This window comes from Chlorocebus sabaeus, chromosome 16, assembly GCF_047675955.1.
Source record: "Chlorocebus sabaeus isolate Y175 chromosome 16, mChlSab1.0.hap1, whole genome shotgun sequence".
Taxonomy (NCBI): domain Eukaryota; kingdom Metazoa; phylum Chordata; class Mammalia; order Primates; family Cercopithecidae; genus Chlorocebus; species Chlorocebus sabaeus.
The window spans coordinates 50107287-50131309 of record NC_132919.1 but is presented as its reverse complement, the minus strand read 5'-3'; the positions used below and the strand labels follow the sequence as shown (position 1 = coordinate 50131309).

General features: G+C 52.8%; 1 protein-coding gene across 6 annotated transcripts in view; it reads right to left on the bottom strand.

Moving 5' to 3' along the window:
- The window catches only part of MXRA7 (matrix remodeling associated 7), a 34831-nt gene that overhangs the window by 2708 nt on the left and 8100 nt on the right, over positions 1 to 24023 (bottom strand). Inside the window, exons 2-5 of one of the 6 annotated variants that reach the window (XM_037993922.2) lie at positions 9232 to 9295; positions 6200 to 6290; positions 4981 to 5061; positions 693 to 2021 (exon numbers count right to left, since the gene is read on the bottom strand). In XM_037993922.2, coding sequence (XP_037849850.2) covers positions 5028 to 5061; positions 6200 to 6290; positions 9232 to 9295 — 189 coding nt within the window. In that variant the 3' untranslated portion in view covers positions 693 to 2021; positions 4981 to 5027. Of the gene's footprint in view, positions 1 to 692; positions 2022 to 4980; positions 5062 to 6199; positions 6294 to 9231; positions 9296 to 24023 lie in introns of those variants that run through there. The other 5 variants (XM_008011629.3, XM_037993923.2, XM_008011630.3 and 2 more) reach the window with 5 other exon arrangements.

Sequence of the window (24023 nt, the reverse complement as noted above, 5' to 3'; positions counted from 1 at the left end):
GTTTCTGTCTAGAGCAGCATCTAGCAGTTGAAATACTGAAGCCCCACTTCCCAGCCTCCCTTGTCCTCTGGGAAAGTTGTGTCTACAGTTGGTTGCCCTGTCTGAGAAGCAGCAGCCTATGATGTGTGCTTTGTGCCTCCTGTAAGGAAGAGGGTCAGGTGCAGTGGCTCATGCCTGTAATCCTGGCACTTTAGAAGGCCAAGATGGGAAGATCACTTGAGCCCAGGAGTTTGAGACCAGCCTGGGCAACATAGTCAGACCCTGTCTCTAATTAGCCAGGTGTGGTGGTGAGCACCTGTAGTCCCAGCTACCTGGGAGGCTGAGACGGGAGGATCACTTAAGCCCAGGAGGTCAAGGCCACAGTGAGCTCTGTGACTGCACCACTGCATTCCAGCTTGGGCGACAGATGGAGGCCCTGTCTCAAGAAGAAAGAGGAATTCCTGTGAAGAGAAAGGGTGCGCCGAGCTCTGTGATGCAAGCACAATCCACATGTCCCTGAGTGAACACAGATCATGTCACGTGGTTTAGACAGCTGTGGTGACTGCGTATTTTTGGCAGGGTGGATGGATGGCTTTGTCCTCTGCTGCAGAGTACGAGGCATCACAATGAAAGACAGGTCAAACTTTAATGGGTTCCAAAGGGTTTTTTTTTTTTTTTTTTTAAACAAAGCAAACTGAAAAAACACACAGTAATTGAGATCATCTACTCAAAGTTTATTGGACTGAACAAAGGCTGAATACAGAGATCCAAGCCATCAGGAGTACATGAGGTGTGGTGCCTATAAGCCATGGTGGGAAATTTTCCAGACAAACCTAGATAGCTCTACTGAGAGGGAGTCAACGACCTATTGTATCAATTAGATCCCAGCCTGGACAAGGGCATGACTATTGCTGTTTGGGGACACAGAAGTACATCCATTCACCCCGTGGCTCTGTGTTGAAGGCAATGACTATGTGGCTGTTGCCATGTGGCCTGTTCTCCCCTAAGCCCTGAACCAAAGGTTTCAGGCTGAGATGGAGAAAGCCACCGGGAATGCATGCCATAGGGGCTGATGCTGGACATTCCCCAGCCTTCCATTAAATGAAAACATTTTCTATAAACTTACTGCTTTAAAAAAATGTTTTAACCAACAAACCTAAGAACTGCAAATGAGTTTGGTATAGTATAAATACTGTCAAATATAAAATTCCAAGAAACGAATCTGAGACTGATCTGATGATCTGAAGTTCCAACTAATCTATCAACCTTTCTAAGAAAAGGCATAGTCAAGAAATCTTTTTAAAGCAACATTATTGCTTCTGCTATAGCAGAGTGGAGATCTGGCTGAGCTGGTAAGAACGTCAGTGAAAAGGTGTCTTAGCAATAAATGGGCTGAATCCAAGATTTCTCTAGATGAAAAGTAAGGGGAATGGTCAAGTCAATTCCTGGTACTGGTTCTTTGCTGCCTTCTAATCAATATGGCATCTCACCCCCAACAACCAAGCTAGCCAGAGAGAGAGGTGGGGTTCCCAGGGAAAGGGGTCGGCTGACCACTCTGACAGAGCTGGTGAGCACAGGTGAGCCCTACCTCATTTGTCTCTCATTCCTCAAAGTCTTTTGTGGTTTGGCTTCAGTGAGGACAAAATGGGGGCACTGGAGTGAAAGTGAACTCTGCTTTTTAAATGTTTGTTTTATCTAAGGTGTGCAGGGTGTGTGGATAGCAAGTTTGAGTGGTAAGAAAAATCCCAGTCCAGGGTCTGAGCTCAAACTCTTAAAACGCTTCAGCTTAACAAAGTGACCCACAGAAATGGACATGAACATCTCGCTACAGGGCAGGGCCAAAGGTGTTCCCAGGATCCTGCTAGCCAAGGGACAAGTCCTGATTGAGGGTCTAGAGCTCAGCAGATTTACGAAGGCAGCATGCACCCTGGGAGCCTGCCAGACTCCTCTCTGGGGTTTCCATTTTATCTCTCAAGCTTTTAAGATGCCAAAAGGAAAAGCCTTTGGGAGGACGCTAAGGATAACTTCGTTATTCTTCAGTTCTGTAAAGAGAAATGGGGAGAAAAAGATAATTTATTTTACTCATTCCATCCTGCACCATGGACGAGGAAAGGGGGAAATGGGGACGAGGAAGGAGAATGTTTGGAATTGCAGAAGCTGCGCTAGACTCTGGTGTCTCAAACCACTGCTGATTTGCTTCTCATCGCTTGCGGCAAGACAGTCTGTGCCACAAAGCTGGCCAGAGCTCGCAGAGCTCCCCTTGATCCCGCACAGAACCTTGCAGCCCACAGACCTGTTCAGCCTCTGCAGGGTACTTAAGGAAGGAACTGGAGCAGTTGAGTTGCCAAGGGCCTTTCTGATCTTGGGTTGTGTGGCTGTGCTGACAATATTCCTATCACCCTAGATAATTTCCCATTCCCGCTGGCTGAGTTTTGTCCCCTCGGGGGATATTGGCACCCTAGGATGCACGCTTCCAGATGGAGCCAACAGTGTGCCCATCTTTTATGAACCAAGACACATCGCCAGCCCTGAGACCACTGAGAAAGCAGCAGGTCTGATCTTGTCCCTCTGGCGCCCTCTCCTGGTGGTCACAGTCAGCACGCATTTCCAGCCTGAGCTGGAAATTCACACTCTCTGGTCTATTGTTTCTGTCGTTTCTTGCATACATCAGATAGAAGAACCAGAACTACCCCACAGCTGTGGTTCCTTGGCCTCTTCCTCTCCTTCCCTGTTTTATCACACTATCACCTTCCTCTAGAGTCATGTCCATTGCCAGAGGAGTCAAAACAGCCCTGCAGACCTCAAATGGAGGGGTGGGTCCTGATCTATCAGAGTCAGTATAGTCTACAGCCTGGGTTCCTTTTCCCTCTGAGACCAGAAGGTGGGAAGAAGTGATGGAGAGGAGCTGACAGCCGTGCCTTTTCTCTCTCCTGCCAAGCTGTGAAGCCAGCCAAGCCCTGCCAGCCTCCCTAGCTCTGGGGGAGGAGGAGGAGGAGGCCTCTTGCTCAGGGGAGCTGTCACCAGCCTGCAAGCCCACTGTCCTAGCCACACTGTGAAACTGGAGGTGGCACCTCCCACAGCAGCTTCAGCAGAACCCAGGGACGCCACCAGAGGCATGAAGTGTGTGAACCTCCGGCCCGAGGGGAGAGCAGAGAAGGCCGGCAGACGCGGCAAGAGGGATCTTAAGCAGCAGCCGCCTCTGGATTTACAGACCTGACTGCTTTCTGGCCCCAGGCGGAAGGAATTTGATCTGTGAGTAGTTCAAGGATGAGACTGCCCACTTCAGCATGTGGTGGAACTAATTTGGGACCTCCTGCTTCCAGTCCCCCTTCCTAATTGTCATGAAAGCCTGTGAATTGAGGCTCCTGGGGAGTGTTGGAACCGGCAACCACTAAAGCTTCAGGTTCTAGATGCGATCTGTTGGCTGAGTCGGTAAATTTAAAGTCAGGGGACATGTAGCTTTTAGTTGCAACTCGATTGTGGACCCTGAGAGCTGGGAAAGGCATCAGAGGCACGGAGGGCCTCTGGGAGGGTAGAACCTGACGGGTGGAGAGACAGCACCCTGCTAGCTGGCCTGTGGTTTTAGTGGTTTGATAATAACAGGCATGTTATTTTTCATACTGATGATCTAGGGTGGTTCCCTGGACTCGGCTGGGACCGGAACTGTCTTCACAGCTGCCAGCGCTCCCCATCCCCATGAGAACCACCATGCTGAAGATGAAAAGCCAAAGCCAAACTGACCAGCCTCTGCAACCCCAAGCATCACCGTGTGAGGACAGCGTGGTGTGGAGCCGTGGGGACCCCACGCAGTGCTGCGAGGGGCGACCACATGCAGGGAGCAGAGGTGTGAGGGAGCAAGCAGATGCCACCAGCATGCCTGGGAGCCACAGGGAGCATGCGGGCTGGGCAGTGATGGGAATGAACGTGAACTCCAGTCCTGCCCCAAGAAGTCCTCCGGCCCCTCCTTCTCAATTCAGGGCACAAAGTGGTAACTGCAGCGTGCAGAGGAGTCCCTCGTCCCAGGAACAGCACCTCAGGCACAGTCTCGATCCCATGGAACAGCCAAGTGTGGGTTGGTGGTCTAGAGACCTCCGAAGATCCAGCGGGGAGGGATGGGCAGCACAGGGTCTACTCTCTGAAAATAAGGGGAAGGGATTTTCCCTCCCCACTGCCAAGGTCCCAGCTCGGGACGTGGGTGGTAGTGGCAGTTTCACCCCTAGCCTGAGGCCTGGTCTCTCTTGTTCTAAGAGGCCCTCCAGATCCATCTGCCTGAGCAGCCTCTGTCCCCAGGGACTTTCAAGGGCTGGCAGTTGTGTCCAGCCCCCTCTAGCCTCTGTCCAAGGACTGCAACCTTTTTCTGCAAAGAGCCAGATACTATTTCGATTTGGGGGAGTGTGTGGTCTCTGCTGCAGTGACTCACCTCGGCCACTGTGGCACAAAGGGGCACAGACCACAGGAAAATGGGTGTTGCTGTTCCTGCCACGCTGGGTTGACACAGGCAGGTGGGGGATCAGATGTGGCCCGGCTGTCGTCTGCTAATCCTTGCCCTGATCATAAGAACCTGCCTGTCTCACAGCTTGGGATCATGGACCGCTGTCAGGATATCTGCTGTGCACTGTGCAGAAGCTGCCTCACCCTCTCAGGGTGAGACCCAAGGCTGCAGGGTGACGACATCCACATTCCTGAAGCCTGAGGTCCTAGGGTGACAGTTCTCCCAGCCTTGCAAGGGGGCACTAGCACCCCAACCCACTGGCCCATTAGGCCGCCTCTAGGAACTCAGGGACTTAACTCCCCTCCAGGAACCTCTGTCCCCACACGGGGCCTTTTCTGCCAGTGATTCCTCGTGCTTGAGAAGAATGAGAAGGGCTCAGGTGGGAAATGTATTAATCGGTTATGAAGGCGATGGAGGAGGGGAGGTTGAGGCCGCGTCAGTTGTGTTGGGGGCACGTTAGCACGCAGTAGGAGGGGAGCGCCACTAGTCTAAGAAATCAGTGTCCTTACCAAAAGGATTTGCAAGAATATTTGTGGCTCAGGACCTAAGGAACTTGCTACAGGGAAGTGAGGTCAGAGGTCAGCTCAATCCTGAAATATAAATGCAGCAAACCTGGTCATGCCAAGAGGCAGCATCCTCAGCACCTGAGGACTTGGGGCTCCTGCCAGGGCTCTTCCTCCTGGCTGTGCTTACACTGCCCGCCCCCCACCCAGCCAGGGTGAAGAGCCTTCCTGCTGAGGGTCGAGGGAGCTGATGCCAGCACCGGGAGGGGAGACAGGGCCTGTCACCAGCAGAGCAGCTCTGAGGTTAGAGGGCTGCCTGGTGGGTGGCCTCGCACGCAGTCATGAAAGGGCGGTTGAGTTCTGACTCCAAAATCATAAACCTCCCCTTCCGCTCAGACCCTAGACTGCTGGCTTCTGCTGACAAGTAGGGGGTGACTCCGATGAGTTGCTCTGGGTCACCAGGCTTGGAAAGTGGCACAGCTACCACCTAGGACTCCAGGCCATGCTGCAGAAGGGCAGCAATGTGGGTGAGCACCAGGAGCCTGCTGGGCCTGGTGCAAACAACTGTCCCTCTGCAAATGCCTGTCTGTCTGCCGAGGCCTCCCCAGCTGTCCCACCGCACCTAGCACACCCCTTCCCCACCCGGCAGGATGGAGTGGAGGGAAAATGTGGAGGGGAGCCCAGTGGGTGTGCAGGGGGTGTCCAGATGGGAAGGGGGAGCCAGTTCCAACAACGAGAAGCCACAGCTGCACCGCCCGGAGCGACAAGGCGCTGCTACAGGCGCCAGCCTGGGAGGCCGCTGAATGATGGGGACCAAGAACCCGCTGTGTCCCGAAGGAGAAATCAAGAAATCAGCTCTGCTGGGGACTCTGTGTGTGAGTGGCAGCCAAGTCTGCTCCAGGCTCTTTCCTGGCATCTGATTTCTTTAGACGGGAGCAGTGGGGTGTGGAGGGGGCGGGGGGTTCAGTAAATGGGCTCTGTGTCCCCCATCACCAGTGACTTTCTCCTGGTCAGTGCCAGGGAGGGGTTCCAGGGGCGCACGAACCTGGCTGAGCAGGGCAGGAAAGAACTAAACTGGGAAGGTGGGGCAGTGGTTGGGCAGAGTTTGTAGGAGCCCCACCTCCTTTCTGCACCCTTCTGCCAAGAGGCAGAACATGAAGGGCTCAGAGGGGCACCCCCCTCCCCTAAGAGCCCGCCAGGCACCAGCAAAGGGGCTGCAGCCTACCTCTGCTCCTCCTCCAGCTCTTCTTTGGTCATCATCTTCTTGTACTGGTTTCCCCTCAGCTTCCCGGGGCTGTATTTGAAGGAGAAGCCTTCTTCTGTGGAGAGGGGACCCAGTCAGTGCCAGGGAGTGCTGTAGAGGCTGAGCCCCCGCAAACCCTGGCCCCCTTTCCCTAGGTTTAAAAAGGAAGACCTCAGGCAGAGGCTGCATCCGGCTGTCAGAGACATCTTCTCACCCCAGCGCCTATACCCCCTCTCACTCCATAGCTTTCCCTTAAATCGTACAGCGAGACAGCCAGAGAGAAAGCGGTCCCGCTCCTGGTCCACGGCTGTCTCCAGACACTGCGTCCCTCCCGGCATCTGCAGTGCTCCGCCTGCCCTGGCCCTGCCCAGCGGGTCCTCTCAGCTACTGAGCTCACAGGCAACAGTTCCGGCAAGCAGAGCACAGCTCATCTCGGAACACACACCGCGCTTGCCTGGGTGTGGGGAGGCTTGTGTCATCCCCCCACCCCCTGTGTCTATTGGAAATCAGAAAACACGCATCCAGGCAGCCCACAGTGGCCAGGCCAGGGATGCGGGATTTGCCACGGCGGGTTTGACTTGTGTACTGCTGAAGAGGCGGAGCCTGATTTGCCAGTCCCTGAGGGCAGACACCCCATCGCTGCCTGCAAAAAAGAGACAGATCTTGAGGCCTGAAGAGGGCACATAGACGGGTAGGTGGTGGGCACAGAGGAAGCCGGGACCTGTGGCCTGGAGTGGACACAGGCTCCGAGCACATGGGCCATGGTGAGGAGAGAAAAGCTGACCTCCCAGAAGGAAAAGCCTCGTGGGGGAGCAATCTCTTGGTTCCTGAATCCACAAGTATCGGGCAGAGCTGCCTGGCCTCTTATCGACCTCCACTAACTAAAGGACCCAGTGAGGGAGGTATAGAGAGCTCCTCAGCTGCTATTCTGGCAGTGCTGCCCTCTCTGTCCCTCCACATCCTGTCCAATAGCCCAAAAAGCCAGGCCCCTCCCCTCTAGCTTGCAGCCCTCATGCTACCAGATAGGCTGATGCAGACCGATGGGGAGACGAAGGGCTCTCAGGGTGAGAGGAAGAAGGTTCTAGATGTGAATTCAGAACCCAAACATCCGGCTAGGTGCACTGGCTCACGCCTGTAATCCCAGCACTTTGGGAGGCCGAGGCAGGTGGATCATTTGAGGCTAGGAATTCAAGAGCAGCCTGGGCAACATGGTGAAACCCTGTCTCTTTTAAAAATACAAAAATTAGCTGGGCGTGGTGGTGCATGCCTGTAAGCCCAGCCACTCGGGAGGCTGAGGCAGGAGAACAGCTTGAACCTGGGAGGCGGAGGTTGCAGTGAGCCAAGATTGTGCCATTGCACTCCAGCCTGGGCAACAGAGTGAGACTCCAGTATCCCCCCAACACCCCTCCCAAAAAGAAAACATACAAAATCCTGCCAGCCCGGCCCCAGTCTTAGGTTTCAATTTACGGGGCAAGTCTGATTAGTTTTGTTTTCTGAGCCAGACAGAACAAACGGCTTGAAAAGGATTTCACTCAATCCCATGCAGTGCACCAGGCAGCACATCCAATTTTCCTAGGCCAGGAGGGTTCAATGTGACAGCCTCCGAGGACGGGGGAGGTTTCTTCCTCCAGTCTCCTGTGAATCCACCAGTCGCTCAGGGAAGTCATTTTAGCGACACTAATCAATTAGCCTCTGAGGCTGCCTTGCGCTGCAGAGGGGCTGGGGGCTGCTCACGCAGTCTTCCAACAGCTGGAGGCATAAACCTTTCCTTTCCCTGCCTTGCTAGAGATGGCGGGAGGCTAAGGTGGCAGGAGGCGCTGGGGGTGGGGGATGTGCAGGCGCAGCGGCGCAGATAAGGAGGGAGGCTGGTGACAGCCCTGGGGGGCTGGGCCCTCTGGCAGCTACGCCAGGGAGACGGGTCTGCGAGCCTCCCTCCCGTGTCCCCAAGTCACTAACAGGATCCCTGCATCCCTTCAGCTGTCTCGGGCCACGTGGCAGGGACAGATGCCAGGGCCACGGCTGCAGTGAGTCCCCCGTCCCCAAAAGCAGGGAGCAAGGGTCCTTCCTGGTAAGGGACTAATGTCCCCACCTGTAGTCCACCGCCTGCACCCAAGCTTCAGTCTCCCCTCCTGCTCCAGGCTGTGCTGATGAAACCAAGGCCCGGCCTCAGGGGAAGCTCTGCACCCCAGCCCAGCCTGCCCGAAGGAGCTGGTTCCTGCATTCCTGAAACTCTCTTTCCACTGCTCCTGCCAGCAGCCGACTTAAGGTCACAGCAACAGTCTTGCTTTTTTAAAATTATGAAATATTTCAAACATACAAAAATGCAGAAAGCACTAATCCTCCCTGTGCTTGCCATACAGAGGCAACAACAAACGCTGACATCTTGCATGTCTGCCTCCGCTTTCTTTTCTAGAGAAATCAGCGGACGGACCCAGCAGAAGCCACTCCGCGTTTTGTTCCGCCTCTGTATGTCCTGGCGGGGTCAGATCTGGCCGTGTCTCCCCTGTTCTCGGCCACTCCCTTTCTCCTCTCAGTCTCATGGCTGGGGCCTGTGGCCAGTCAGCCAGAGCTGCTCAGAAAGCAGGCGTGTCCCCTCCCGGGGCCTTCATTACGAAGAAGGCACGGGGGAGGCCGTGTGAGTGGTTTTCGTCTCAGTAAAATAGGTCAGAGATGTTTGGAGAGAATCGTGAAATGTACAGTGTGGTCACAAGAGGGGAGTTAGGAGGCAGCGTGGGACAGAGCCGGGCAGGGCGTGTAGTGTGTTCTCAAGAGGGGCCCCTGGGATGGGAAAGCCAAACCCCAAAGTCCAAGGGGGCGTGAGGGGGCCCCAAAGTCCAGGCAGGCCAGGGCAGGACATCCATGGTGCAACTCCACCTCTCAGTGCCCAACTCAGGCCACTGTCCCACCCCATCCCTCCCCCTGGCACTTGAACCTCAGCTCCTGGGATCCCCAGCAGAGCACAGGCCACCCCCGACACGGTCAGGCCCCGTCATGAGCACAGAGGTCCCACTCACCGTCCTCCTCCTCTGGCCCTGCTGATGATGGCCCCGTCTCACCATCCAAGTCCTGCTCCTCTTTCTGCAAGACAAGGACAGGGTCAGTGCCCTTGGCACAGACTGGGTGACGGGAAGTGGTGGGGGAGGGGCAGAAGGTAGGGGAGACAGAGGAGGGCCTCGAAGGTCCAGCCTGTCTGTGCCCTGCGGCAGTGCCTGCCCTGTGGTCGTGGTCAACCAGCAGGCGGGGGCTGTGCACAAATGATGGACCAAGGTAACTCGGCTCACAAATGCTGAGCTGAGGCATGTTCTTGACTGTGACCCCAAGCCCTCGGCCTTGGCCTTTCCCAGGTGGGTGCCTTTTGAGGCATCTGTGTGCCATTTGGAGAAGTGGGCCTGGGACTCCCACTGTGTCACTGTGGTGAGTAGACAAAGGGTGCAAGAGAAAAGCTGGCTGGGGTATCTGGGACCAGGGCCAGGCAGCATGGCCATCGAAGCCTCTGGCTTTGCTTCCTTCTATGTTGTTTTCCATCCCCAACTCTCTCAGTGTCCATGTTCCAAAACTGGAGCCCCACCTCTTCAGCCAGTTCTCTCCCACACAGAGACACAATAAACAGATGATCGGAGGAATGGCCCGGGATGGCCTTGGTGGAAGGAAGAAGTGACTTCAGCTTGCAGGAATGTCAGAGGATGAGAGCGACGTGCCGTGCCCATGGGCTCTGTGGGATTGAAGGTCGTGGGGAGGGGACACGGGGCCCCAGGAACTTCAACTTGGAAGCCCAGTGGGTAGATGTGGAAATGAATGAATGGGTAGCCCCAGCTGATCCATGGAGCCCAGCCAGCACTGGCAGCTCACAGGGAGGCTCCTGACAAAACATGGAGCTGTGCTGGGAGGCAAAGGTTTTACAAGCCCCATGGCGGGTCGGAAGTGGCAAACCCAGAGGGACCTTGAGCTCCTCTGAGTGACTTTTTGTTTATTTTTTGTTTTTTTCTGAGTTTTTTTTTGAGACAGAGTTTTGGCTCTTGTTGCCCAGGCTGGCGTGCAGTGGCGCGATCTCAGCTCACTGCAACCTCTGCCTCCTGGGTTTAAGTGATTCTCCTGCCTCAGCCTCCCGAGTAGCTGGGATTATGGGAGCCCGCCACCCAAGCCCTGCTAATTTTTTTGTGTTTTTAGTAGAGATGGCGTGTTGCCATGTTTGCCAGGCTGGTCTCGAACCTCTGACCTCAGGTGATTCACCTGCCTCAGTCGCCCAAAGTGTTGGGATTACAGGAGTGAGCCACTGTGCCTGGCTTGAGGGACTTTCTTGACTACACAAAATGCCACCTGGGGGGAGCTGCGCAGGTGACAGGGTCTCTTCCCCGTTTAGCAGTTTGTACACAGAGACTCAGTGCTGTCTATGGCGAAGTGGTGCTTGGGTGTCCTGACATTTCCCAAATTTTGCACAGCAAAGTATCTTTGTGGCTGAGGTTGGGGTAGGTAGGCCTCTTCAGAGGGCAGGAAGAGGAGCCACTCCATTTGACACAGCAAACTCACTTCTAGGGATCTGCTCCAGACTGGAGAAGTGTCCATCAGGATTTTTATATAATGACTCTGACAGCGTGCAGTTGAAAAGACAGAATTGGGGGCTGGGCACAGTGGCTCATGCCTGTAATCCCAGAACTTTGGGAGGCCGAGGTGGGTGGATCACCTGAGGTTGGGAGTTCGAGACCAGCCTGGCCAACATGGCAAAACCCTGTTTCTACTGAAAACACAAAAAAATTAGCCAGGTATTGTAGCAGGTGCCTTTAATTCCAGCTACTCGGGAGGTTGAGGCAGGAGAATCACTTAAACCCAGGAGGCAGAGGTTGCAGGGAGCCGAGATTGTGCCATTGCACTCCAGTCTGGGTGACACAGCAAGACTCCATCTTAAAAAAAGGAAAAAAAAAAAAAAAAAAAAAAAAGGAGGCGTTGATAGGTACTGATGTGAAAAGTGCATCAAGATACATTGAGGGAAAAATGCAAGCAGCAGTCCCACGTGAGCAGCACAGTCATCTTGCTGTAAGTGGCAAAGTGGAAGGGGATGCATGTGCTCGAAAATGCAGAGAAGAGGTTTGTTTTCTGGAAGGGCGCACGAGAAACCGTCAGCAGTGGCTACCTCTCGGGAGAGGAGAATGGGGGCAGCTTTTCCTTTCCATCTTATACATTTCAGTATAATTTGGACTTTCCATTAATATGCATGAATGACTGAATATATTTTTAAAATGCTAATGGCGTCTTTGGACAGTGAGATCCAAAGACCCCATTTTTTCTTTATTTTCTTATATATTCTAAAAAAGAGGGGGAAAAAAAAGAAAAAGTAAGAGGCCAGGTGTGGGGGCTCATGCCTGCAATCTCAGCACTCTGGGAGGCTCAGGTGGGAGGGCGGCTTGAGCCCAGAAGTTCGAGACCAGCCTGGCAACATAGTACGCACCTCGACTCTACTAAAAATTTAAAAATTAGCCGTGCATAGGTGGCACGCACCTGTGATCCCACCTACTCAGGAGGCAGAGGCAGAAGGATCACTTGGAAAAAAAAAGTAGAAAGAATGACCGTAACATCATATATACATATATATATATATTTGGTTTCTGCCCCCAGTTCTTGACACAGTTTTTATTTTGTCTGTTTGTCTTTTGAGACAGGGTCTTGCTCTGTCACCCAGACTGGAGTGCAGTGGTGCAATCACAGCTCACTGCAGTCTCGACCTCCAGGGCTCAGCGATCCTCCTGCCTCTGCCTCTGCCTCTGGAGTGGGATCACAGGTGCATGCTACCATGCCCAGCCCTGACACTGAGCTCCTAAATCCCTTGAATTTCCTAAGTTACAGGGGTGCTAGGAGCATGTTTTGTTCTAACATTTGGTTTTGATCTCAGTCCCTGGCACAGAGCTCCTAAATCCGTTGGAATTTCCTGGGTGATAGGAGTGTCTTTTGTTCTAATGAGGTGACTCCGGATGGGCTCCTGGGTGGGCTGATCACCAGAGAGATCAAGCTGCAATGAGAAGCTTGGAACTTTCAGCCCTGCCCCCACCCAGCTTCCTCCAGAGACTGGAGAGGAGCTGGAGACTGAGTTAAGAATCAATGACACCTATGTGATGAGGCCTCCGTCAACATCCCTATAGGGTTTGGAGAGCTTCCAGGCTGCTGAATGCATTCCTGTGCAAGGAGGATGGCATACCCCAACTCCATGAGGACAGAAGCTGCTGCATCCATTACCTACTGGACCTTACTCTACTTAGGTACCTCCATCTGGCTGTTCATCTGTAGCCTTTATCATTTCCTTTCTAATAAACCAGTTAACATAAGCGTTTCCCTGAGCTCTGTGGGATGCCATAGCAAGTACTGAACTTGAGGAGGGGTTCGTGGAACCCCTGAGTTGTAGCCAAGTAGGACCAAAGTGTGAGGAACGAGGGGACCTGATACGTGTGATGGGCCCCTGAAGTGGGGGGCAGTCTGTGGGACTGGGCCCTGACCTGTGGGGTCTGCCCTGATTCCGGGGAGTTAGGGTCAGGGTTGAAGTGGAGGATACACACTTGGCGTCTGGGTGGCTGGAGAATGCGCTGGTTGTAGGGGTGAGGCTGCCTGCATATTCGGTATCAGAAGTGAAGGGTTCTGTGGAGTGTTATGTGCATGGACAGAAAAACAGTTGGTTTTTCTCATGGTTGATGTCTTTCTTTAATGACTGACAAATAGCCACTGACCTATTCAGGGCAGGGCCCCAGAAATAAGCCCAATATCAAGAATAGACAGGAGGCCAGTTCTCCTATTATGTGCAAGGGACACAAAGATTAAATGATAAACAACAGCAACAATGAGCACAGTCCCTGCCTTATGGAGCTCGTGGTCCAGTAGGAAAGACAAACAAATAATTGCAATCCAGGGCGAGGAGTCCATGAGCCGGGGCAGATCTGTATCCCCAGAGGACCCGGTATCAGCTGGCGTGCCCAAGCCCTCCTGACCAGAGAGAGGCTGGTATACATTTAGATTTTGGGCCAGGCAGAGAGGCTCACACCTGTAATCACAGCACTTTGAGAGGCCAAGGCAGGAGGGTCACTGGGTCCCAAGAGGTTGAGGCTGTAGTAAGCCACGGGGGTGCCACTGCACTCCAGCCTGGGCATGAATGAGACCTTGTCTCGCGCGCGCGCACACACACACACACACACACACACACACACGAAACTGTACTTGTCTTTGGAAGTTTGATTTTTTTTTTCTTTTTTGAGATGGAGTTTTGCTCTTGCTGCCCAGGTTGGAGTGCAATGGTGCAATCTTGGCTCACTGCAACCTCCACCTCCCGGGTTCAAGCAATTCTCCAGCCTCAGCCTCCCGAGTAGCTGGGACTACAGGCATGTGCCACCACACCCGGTTAATTTTTGTATTTTTAGTAGAGATGGGGTTTCTCCATGTTGGTAAGGCTTGTCTTGAACTCCCGACCTCAGGTGATCCGCCCGTCTTGGCCTCCCAAAGTGCTGTGATTACAGGTGTGAGCCACCACACCCGGCCTGGAAGTCTGATTTTTAAAAAGCTGTGGTCGTGACCCATTGCTGGGTCAGGAAAGCAAATGAGAAGGCCTTACTAGTATTGTGGGGGGGGGGGGAAAAAAAGGGCTACCAAAGTCTTGGTGAAGTTTGAAGCTTTAATAACTTCAGAAGTATAGATGCTACAAATGTACAAAAAAATGACATTTGAAAGGTTATTTACATTTAAAATACCTTGATATTTCTTACTCAGATTCTTACAATACCCCCCCAGTGCGATACATTGCTCTAGTTGGTTTTCAAACTTCGAAAAAACTTTTACCGACTGTTGGTCAGCAACGAGAAAAGATAACACCTAGCCGGGCGCGGTGGCTCACGCCTGTAATCCCAGCACTTTGGGAGGCCGAGGCGGGCGGATCACAAGGTTAGGAGATCGAGACCATGGTGAAACCCCGTCTCTACTAAAAATAGAAAAAACTAGCCGGGCGCAGTGGCGGGCGCCTGTAGTCCCAGCTCCTCGGGAGGCTGAGGCAGGAGAATGGCGTGAACCCGGGAGGCGGAGCTTGCAGTGAGCCGAGATTGCGCCACCGCACTCCAGCCTGGGCGACAGAGCGAGACTCCGTCTCAAAAAAAAAAAAAAAAAAAAAAAAAAAAAAAAAAGATAACACTGGTGATTCCAGCCTCACCATGTTCTAAAGAACTGGATTTGGTGCACATGTGACCTCAAGGGAGGTCAATCAGGCCACTGACCTCAAGGGAGGTCAATTAACCCAGGTAAGGGCTCCTTTGCCTGCCTGTCCATCCAGCCACTGGCACATGCAGAGAATTAAAATGAAAAATCTAGCACTTGACGTCAGGAAACTAAGTGGAAAAGAAACTTAAATAAGCAAATATTCAACTGATGTTTTGTAGGTTTGTACATTTAAATGTCTGAAGTTATTAAAACTGCACTAAGACTCTGGGGACACCCCTGTATCCCAGAATGAAACAGAAGACGAGGCTGGGCGCTGTGGCTCACGCCTGTAATCCCAGCACTTTGGGAGGCTGAGGTAAGTGGATTGCTTGAGCACAGGAGTTTGAGACCGCCTTGGGCAACATGTCAAAACCTCATTTCTCCTTTTTTGAGATGGAGTCTTGCTCTGTCGCCCAGGCTGGAGTGTAGTGGTGCAACCTCGGCTCACTGCAAGCTCCGCCTCCCAGGTTCACACCTCAGCCTCCTGAGTAGCTGGGACTACAGGCGCCCACCACCACGCCTGGTTTTTTTTTTTTTTTTTTTTGTATTTTTAGTAGAGACAGGGTTTCACCGTGTTAGCCAGGATGGTCTCAATCTCCTGACCTTGTGATCCGCCCGCCTAGGCCTCCCAAAGTGCTGGGATTACAGGCGTGAGCCACTGGGCCCGGCCAAAACCTCATTTCTACAAAAATTAGCTGGGCATGGTGGGATGTGTCTGTGGTCCCAGCTGAGGCTGAGGTGGGAGGATCACTTGAGCCCAGGAGGTCAAGGCTGTAGTGAGCCGAGATCACACCACTGCACTCCAGCCTAGGTGAAAGAGTGAAAGCCTGTCTCAAACAAAAGAAAACAAAATAACAACACAACAAAAAACTTCTGGTGTAGTTGTGTGACTTTATATACAGGAGGTAATTTAAAATTTCTTTCTTATAGTGACACCTAATAAAAAAAAAGTTTGAAAACACTGCTGAATTGGCCATTTATTTTGTTTTTTGTCTGTGCAGAAATCCCCTATTCTTTTGGAAGTTGTCCCTTGAATCCTGTGGCCCCAGCTGGGGCAGTCAAACCCTCCCCCTTCCATCTACTTATCTGGATGGGCAAGGGCATAGGCCCAGGAGCCCAATTTCTGCTTGGGGGACAAGGACCCTCTGGGCCCAGAGCAGTGAGCGGCCTAGAGTGGGCCCGGGTGGAGAGGCTCATTGGAGAGGCCCCTTCCCACTGTGTGCTTGTCTTGAGGCCGTTCCACCCTGCCTAAGAGCCGCTCCATTCCAACTCCCACAGTCCCTGGACCACCGTGTCCACCATCCACTGACACCTCTCCTGTCCACCACTCACCATATTCACCCTTTGTATGCCAAGAACATCTCAAATTTGCCTGCATCAAATTTCAGCTCCACCGAGATCAAGGGTTGGATAGCCATGGAATGTTTTTTTTCAGAGTGGTTATCAAACTGCACCCCATGGAGGCATCCCAGAGCCTCACACCTGGGCTTCTACTGGAAATAACATTCTTTTACCTGGGTAACTTGTTAGGCTTTTAGAGACTATACTAATAATAACTGAACGAATTCCAATTATTATTATTGTTATTACTGAGACCGGGTCTTACTGTCACCCAGGCTGGGGTTACAGTGATGCCATCTCAGCTCACTGCATCCTTGACCTTCCAGGCTCCGTCAATCCTCCTACCACAGCTTTCCTAGTACCCGGGACTACAGACACAGGCCACGAAGCTTGGCTAATTTGTTTATTTTTGGTATAGATGAAGTTTTGCCATGTTGCCCAGGCTAGTCTTGAACTCCTGGGCCCAAGGGATCTGCCTGCCTCAGCCTCCCTGCTCTCGGCTGTGTTTTACTTTTTAAAAAAATAATGGGGGCCGGGCACGGTGGCTCATGTCTGTAATCCCAGCACTTTGGGAGGCTGAGGTGGGTGGATTCCCTGAGGTCAGGAGTTCGAGACCAGCCTGGCCAACAAAGTGAAACCCTGTGTCTACTAAAAAATTAGCTGGGTGTGGTGGCAGGCGCCTGTAATCCCAGCTACTTGGGAAGCTGAGTCAGGAGAATCGCTTGAACCTGGGAGGCGGGGGTTGCAGTGAGCCAAGATCACGCCATTGCATTCCAGCCTGGGCGACAAGAGCGAAACTCCATCTCAAAAGCAAAACAAAAAAAACACCAGTGTTGATTTCATTTTGCCCTGATTTTATAAAAGTGTGTACACAATAGAAAAGTGAAAGTGCTAAGTCCAGTAGTAAGAAGTGCCGGTTTCAGACGCAGTGCAATGGAGACAAAGACACAAACCCTTCTGCAAGGGGTGGCTCTTCAGCCTCAGGTGTGTGTGCAATGGGATGGGAAGGGATAAAGCAAAACCTCATGCGAAATACCAGAGCTCCATTGTCTAAGGCTGTGCCCAACAGAGAGCTGGCACTAAGGATTTCACCTTCGTGCCTCCCTCATGGCATGTCTGTCTTTCCTTCCGCTTTGGCACATTCAAGTTTGCAGCTATGTTTTCAGGAATGTGCACGGTGGGGGCCTGGAGGAAAGGGAGCTCAGCTGTGCCTGCGGGGAGCAGGCAAGGCCTTAGAGTGGATGAGAAAGTCACGCTGGGTCCAAGATGGGCTTGCCAGGCAGATGCAGAGAGAAGGGCATCTGGGCGGAGTGTATAGCCCATGTAAAGGCATGGAGGCACGGAACACCTCGGCTCTTCCAGTGACTCCACAGACTTGGGTACGATGGCAGGGTGGGTGTGACATGGTCAGAAATAGTGTGCAGAGGCTAGGTGTGGTGGCTCATTGCCTGTAATCCCAGCACTTTGGGAGACTAAGGCAGGTGGATCATTTGAGGCCAGGAGTTCGAGACCAGCTTGGCCAACATGGTGAGACCCCCCCCCCCCGCGCTTCTCTACTAAAAAAATACAAAAATTAGCGGGGCGTGGTGGTGCATGCCTGTAATCCCAGCTACTCGGGAGGCTGAGGCAGGAGAATCTCTTTAACCCGGGAGGCAGAGGTTGCAGTAAGCCGAGATTGTGCCACTGCACTCCAGCCTGGGTGACAGAGCGTGACTCTGTCTCAAAAAGAAAAAAAGGAAGAGGTCAGGTGCGGTGGCTCTTGTCTGTAATCCCAGCACTTTGGGAGGCCGAGGTGGGTGGATCGCGAGGTCAGGAGATCGAGACCATCCTGGCTAACACAGTGAAACCCTGTCTCTACTAAAAATACAAAAAGAAAGAAAAGAAAGAAAGGAAAGAAAGGAAAGAAGGAAAGAAGGAAAGAAGGAAAGAAAAGAAAGAAAGAAAGAAAGAGAAAGAAAGAAAGAAAAAGAAAGAAAGAAAGAAAGAAAGAAAGAAACAAACAAACAAACAAACAAACAAACTGCGTAGAAACGCAGGGTCTGCAACCACAGAGATCGTATACAAGACACTAAAGCATTTGGTTTCATTCTTCAGGAAGTGAGAAACCACTTGAAGCTTTCAAATAGGGACAAACAAGGCTGGGCGCAGTGGCTCACACCTGTAATGCCAGTACTTTGGGAGGCCGAGGTGGGAGGGTCGCTTGAGGCCAGGAGTTTGAGACCGACCTGGGCAATGAAGTGAGACCCCCATCTCTACAAAAAGTTAACAAATTAGCGGGGGTGGTGGCATGTGCTTGTAGCCCCAGGCACTTGGGAGGCTGAGGTGGGAGGATCGCTTGAGTCCAGGAGTTTGAGGCTGCAGTGAGCTATGATGGTGTTACTGCACTCCAACTGAGTGACAGAGGGAGACCCTGCCTCTAAAAAAATAAATAAAAATAAAAAACAGGTATCAATACAAAATTTTTTAACAAACAAAAAAATAAATAGGGACAAACAGAATGAGAGCACACTTGGGAGACTGAGGTGGGAGGATCGCAATAGGGGCAAGAGAAGAGGCAGGAGGAACTATGAGAAGAGGGTACGGAGCTCAGGGGAGAGATGGTAAAGGCCCACACTGCGATGCTAAAGGCATCTGGTCTTCAGCTCAGCGCTGAATGAATCAGTAAAGGTGTGGCCGGCCAAAGGCAATCTCTCCAGGGTCTCATGGTCTGAGTCCTTCCCACCACGAGGCAGCTGTGCCATGCTGGGTGCAACCAGGATCATTTCCTGGAGGCAGCAGGAACCCAACAGAGTATGCAGCTGATTCTTCCTGGGGTCTTAAAGGAAACGGAACAGAGCAGCTGCTCGAGCGCTGACTCAAACCTCACCCAAGGCCTTCATCACTGCGGAGTTCCTGTCCATGCCCTTGGTCCCAGGAGTGTTCAGGCTACTCAGCTCATGGGCTAAACTGTGTTTCACGCCCCAATTCATATGCTGAAGCCTTAGCCCCAACTACCTCTCAGCCTGACTCTATTGGGAAACACGGCCTTTAAAGAGGTGATTAGGTTAGAATGAGGCCATTAGGGTGGGCCTCACCCAAGGACTGCTTCCTTATAAGAGGAAACTGGAACACACACAGAGACACAAGGGTTGTGAGTGCACAGAGGAAAGACCATGTGAGGAGGCAGAGAAGGAGGCCAACTGCAAGCCAGGGGGACAGGGCTTAGGAGGACCCAAACTTGCGGACACCTTGAACTTGGCCCTCCAGTCTGCAGAACTCTGGGAAAAGAAACGTCTGTTGCTGGAGGTGCCCAGTCTGTGGCGTTTTGTTGTAGCAGCCCTGGCAAACGAATACATCATGTTTCTGATGAAAGTCAATCCATTTCATGGGAAGAGTGAACTGAGACAGGCAGCTGGTTGGTCCCCAGGGCAGGCTGGGCTGAGCCACAAAGCTCCATCACTTCACTGACCAGAGCCTCAGCATTTTATGACTGAATAGAGACCACGTTTTAATGTCATGTTCTGGGATAATTTTCTAATTTAGCTTTTCCCTCCCATGGAGGAGGTGGAGGCAGGAGGGGGAAGGCAAAGGGGACGTGCCTCCTGACAGCCTCCCCAGTGTCAGGAGCCTAGGACCAGGGTGCCCCGGAGGCCAAGCTGAGGGGCCCGGCCAGGCTGCAGTAGCTGGGAGAGACAGTGAACCACACTCATGCTCTGCAGGCTGCACGCTGCCATTTATGGCTGCCCTGGCTGATTCAAACTGATTCAAGCGTGACGCAAAGTGCTGAAGTCGGGAGAGGGAGAGAGGGGAGGTGGGAGGCAAGAGAAGAGAGGGCTAGATAAGAGAAGTGGGGTGGGGAGAGAGAGAGAGAAACACTAACAGAGAGACAGAGAGTGATAGAGACAGATTTCTGTCTGTGTGTCAGCTGCCCAAGGAGATGGTTCTGCTATAGGGCAGTGCAAAGAGGGTCTGTTGTGGCCCTGTGGCCACCAGAGCTGCTGCCTGCTGTGCTGCACCAATCCCACTGGCTAATCCAGAATGACTTTAGAGGACAGTGGCTCCAGGAGGCAGGCCATTCCTAACTCCCAAGAGGGCATCTGTCCCTCCCCTGCCTGCAGCAGGCAAGGACGGAAATAACAGGAAGGCCACAAAAGGCCTCCCTCACCCCAGAATGGGCCAGGCCCAGGGCTGCCTCCAGAGTGCCTGACAATGCTCTCACTCCTTCCAGAAGGACTCCATTAGCCAACTGGCTGCTCATCTTTTGCAATGGGGGCAGGGGGAGCACCAGCTGCAGGGCGAGCAGCAAAGCCCAGCTGGCATCAGCTCTGGGGGCTTGGTGGTGGGCAGGGAGGACAGGCTGGGGCAGGGGTCACCACTGTTCCTCCACACCTAGCAAAACAACTCAGCCATCTCCTCCTCCAAACTACAACTCCAGGCTGGGGACACGCAGGCTCCACTCTCTAAATCCATATTTGCAACTGGATGAGACATGTCCCAGGAACTTCTGTCCAGAACCTAGTAACCCAAGTCTCAAACTGAACCCCTCTCACTTGTCCAGTTTTTCTTGGCAGCCACAGCATCTCTGACACCTTAACATGGCCTGGGAATGTTGATTCCAACCTGATCTCCTTCCTTTTTTTTTTCTTTCTTTTGAGATAGAGTTTCGCTCTGTTGCCCAGGCAGGGATGCAGTGGTGCGATCTCTGCTCACTGCAACCTCTGCCTCCCGGGTTCAAGAGATTCTCCTGCCTTAGCCTCCCGAGTACACCACCCCTAGCTAATTTTTGTATTTTTAGTAGACAGGGCTTTGCCATATTGGCCAGGCTGGTCTCAAACTCCTGACCTCAAGTGATCCGCCCGCCTCGGCCTCCCAAAGTGCTGGGATTACAGGCATGAGTCACCGTGCCCGGCACTGACTTCCCATCTATTCTGAATTCTAGAGTCTCCCCTTCATTCCAACAGGCTTCTGGCTTCACCCCTTTATTCTCTGTTCTCCTGCTACAACTACTCGATGACTTCATGTGGCACCTACATCTGCTCTCCTCCAATTCATCCTTTTTTGGGAGATGGTCTCATTCTGTATCCCAGGCTGCAGTGTGTGTTTCAATCATGGCTCACTGCAGCCTCAACCTCCCTGGGCTTAAGCAATCCTCCACCATCAGCCTCCTAAGTAGCTGGGATCACAGGCGTGTGCCACAACTCCCAGCTAGTTTTCTTATTTTTTGAAGAGATTGGGTCTCACTATGTTGCTCAGGGTGGTCTCAAAGTCCTGGGCTCAAGCCATTCTCCTGCCTCAACCTCCCAAAGTGCTGGGATTACATGCATGAGCCACCACACCCAGCCCTCATCCAGCTTTAAGAGTATCTTCAAATGCTAGCTTCATAATGCTTTTCCTGCTCAAAACCCATGCCACCTGCCTACATTGCCCAACCTTGTTCAATTTCAATATAATAATCTCTGTTTCTCCAAGTTCTACTTCCAGATTCTCCTGCCATCAGATTAGGTCAGGTCTCTCTCCTTGACGGCTAAGAACCGGGGGTGCCACTAGGTGGGGGTGGTGGGCTGGGACTCGGGGTGTTGTTTGCACCATGGCCTCAGGAACCATGAGGCTGTCCTTCCACATTCACCTCTGCACCCCTCTCCTTCCTCTGTCTGGGCAGGGGTCCCCCAAGGTCACAGGACCTGATTTGGAGGCCCTTTAACTCTACTCTAGGTTTGCAGAGACTGCTGCAAGGAGGAGCGGACAGAGTAGAAGGAGCCTAGACTGCCACCCAGAGCAGCTCTGTTTTTGCTTTATGTCCTGGGCTTCCATGTGACACTGAAGAGGCAAGAAGGGATCCAGTGTTTTATTATTATTTTTTATTTATTTACTTTTGAGACGGAGTCTCACTCCGTCACCCAGGCTGGAGTGCAGTGGCACAATCTTGGCTCACTGCAACCTCTGCCTCCTGGGTTCAAGCGATTTTCCCGCCTCAGCCTCCCAAGTAGCTGATTAGTCCCAAGTAGGGATTACAGGCATGCGCCACCACACCTGGCTTTTTGTATTTTTAGTACAGACTGGGTTTTGCCATGTTGGCCAGGCTGGTCTCGAACTCCTGACTTCAGGTGATCTGCTCGCCTCAGCCTCCCAAAGTGCTGGGATTACAGGCATGAGCCACTGGACACGGCCAGGATCCAGTGTTTTAGAAAATGTTGGAAAACCACTGACCTAATGTGGCTTCCGCCTAAGGAAAAACACTTGCTGAGGGAACCTGGGATGAACTGCTGGTATCCATCTCTGTTTGAACACTTCCGGCACAGGGAACTCACTACCTTACCGAGCAGTCTTCCTCTCTGAGGTGTAACACACAGCTCGAGGGCAAGAACTGCAGGCGGCTGTGCAGAGCACTGGGCTAGAGGCCTGGGCAGGGAGAGAAGCAAGATGCCTTCCTGCTGCCCCAGGTGGGAGACAATGAGACAGGCCCTGCCATTTCCGTTCTTTCTTTTTGTGGCATTGCGGTGTATTTATTCAACAGGTGCCTACTGCGTGCGGGCCTGTTGCAGGAGCTGGGATGTGGCGGGCAAGGGCCCTGCTCTCCAGAGCAGGCGTTCCACTGCGGCAGACAACGCGCACTGAAATAAAAGATGACCTCAGACCGGACGAAGGGCTATGAAGAAAGCCAAACGCGACGATGCACTGGAGAGAGAGTGGGCGGGGGGCGGGGTACTTTACATCCGCTCACTGGGGCAAGGACATGGAGGGGAGAGAGGTGAGGACTGATTGCGTGGAGGCTCAGGCAGGGAGGGGTGTGCTGGGCAGGGTCCTGACGTGGATGCAGGGCTGGCAGGTCTAAGCACCAGAAAGGAATCTGTGGCCGCAGAGGGCTGGGAGTAGAGGCCGAGTAGGCAGGGCGCTCCCGGGCCTGGGGCTGTGGGACGTTCGGAATTGCACGTGGAGGGCTGTGAACAGGGGCTGCTGGGGGTGCTGTCTGTGCTAGGAAGGTCATGCTGGTTGCTGGGAGAGCCTGGCAGGGGTGGGGAGGATGGGAAACAGGGAGGCCAGTGAGGAGGTCACCGAACAGCCACGGAAGCAGGCGCCAGAAAGATGGGAGGAGGGAGGGCTGCTCTCGGGACACACTCTGGAGAGAGGTGAGCAGAACTGCAGACAGCAGGTCTTCAGGGCGAGAGGGAGGCAGGACGACAAGGACGAGCCTGGGCCTTTGGGCTGAGCAGCTGAGCGTTGGGGGTGGGTCTGGGATGAGATGAGAAATGCCGGGTGCGGGCAGCAGAAATGAGACACTGGTCAGCGTGCTGGGCTGAGGTGCACATAGACAAGCCAGGGGCCAGGGAGCTCAGGGGAGGCGAGAGCTGGGCGTATAGATGTGGGCACCATTAGCTGTTGATCAGGAGGATGGGGCGGCAGGTGTGTTCTGGAAGGCAGCAAGGCGGGCCTGGTCCAGGAGTCCTGCAGTTGATAGTATGGGCATGAGCTCTTCTAGCAGGGCAAAGAGTGTGCTGGGGAAGCAGCTGACAAGGAGGGAGTGTGTTGCGGGTGGGGGTGTCTGGGGAGAGACCGGATCACTGTTTCTGCAAGGAGCATGACCCCATCTGGGCCCCCACCCCCGCCTAGGGCCGACCGCTGTGTTCCAATGTCCAGACCAAAAGCGTCGTTCTGCATTCCAACCTCACATCCCAATCAAGGGCACATTCACAAGCCCTAAACAAACTCTCTTGCTCAGATGACTGGAGCATGCCAGATTCAATCCTATCAGATTAACAGTTTTTGGCAAGTTCCTACAAAGAAGATTTAGAGGACATCAAAAGCTTCATTTAAAAAACAAAAAAGGAAAACAACAACAACAACAAAACACTCTTGGGGCCCGGGCGGTGAGGACAGCTTGAGCCCAGGAGTTCGAGACCTGCCTGGGTAATATAGCGAGACCCCGTTCTCCACAAAAAGGAAAAAAAAAAAAAAAAGACAAAACACTCTTGGGCAGCAATCTGTACTCTCCGCAACCCCTGTCAGGGAATATCAGGTCGAATTCTAGGCGCTACATTTTGGGATAGAGAAAATATATGACAGAGAAGAAAACTAAGAGATGAATAAAATCTGATGGAAGAGGGTTGGAGAAAATGGTGTAATTTTATTGGAGAAAACCAGGTTGAACAATTTTGACCACGACCAGCTTTAAATATAGTAACAGAAGATAAGGGTTGGGCACAGCAGTTCACATCTGTAATCCCAGAGCCTCAGGAGGCAGAGGCACGAGGCTGAACTGAGGCCAGGA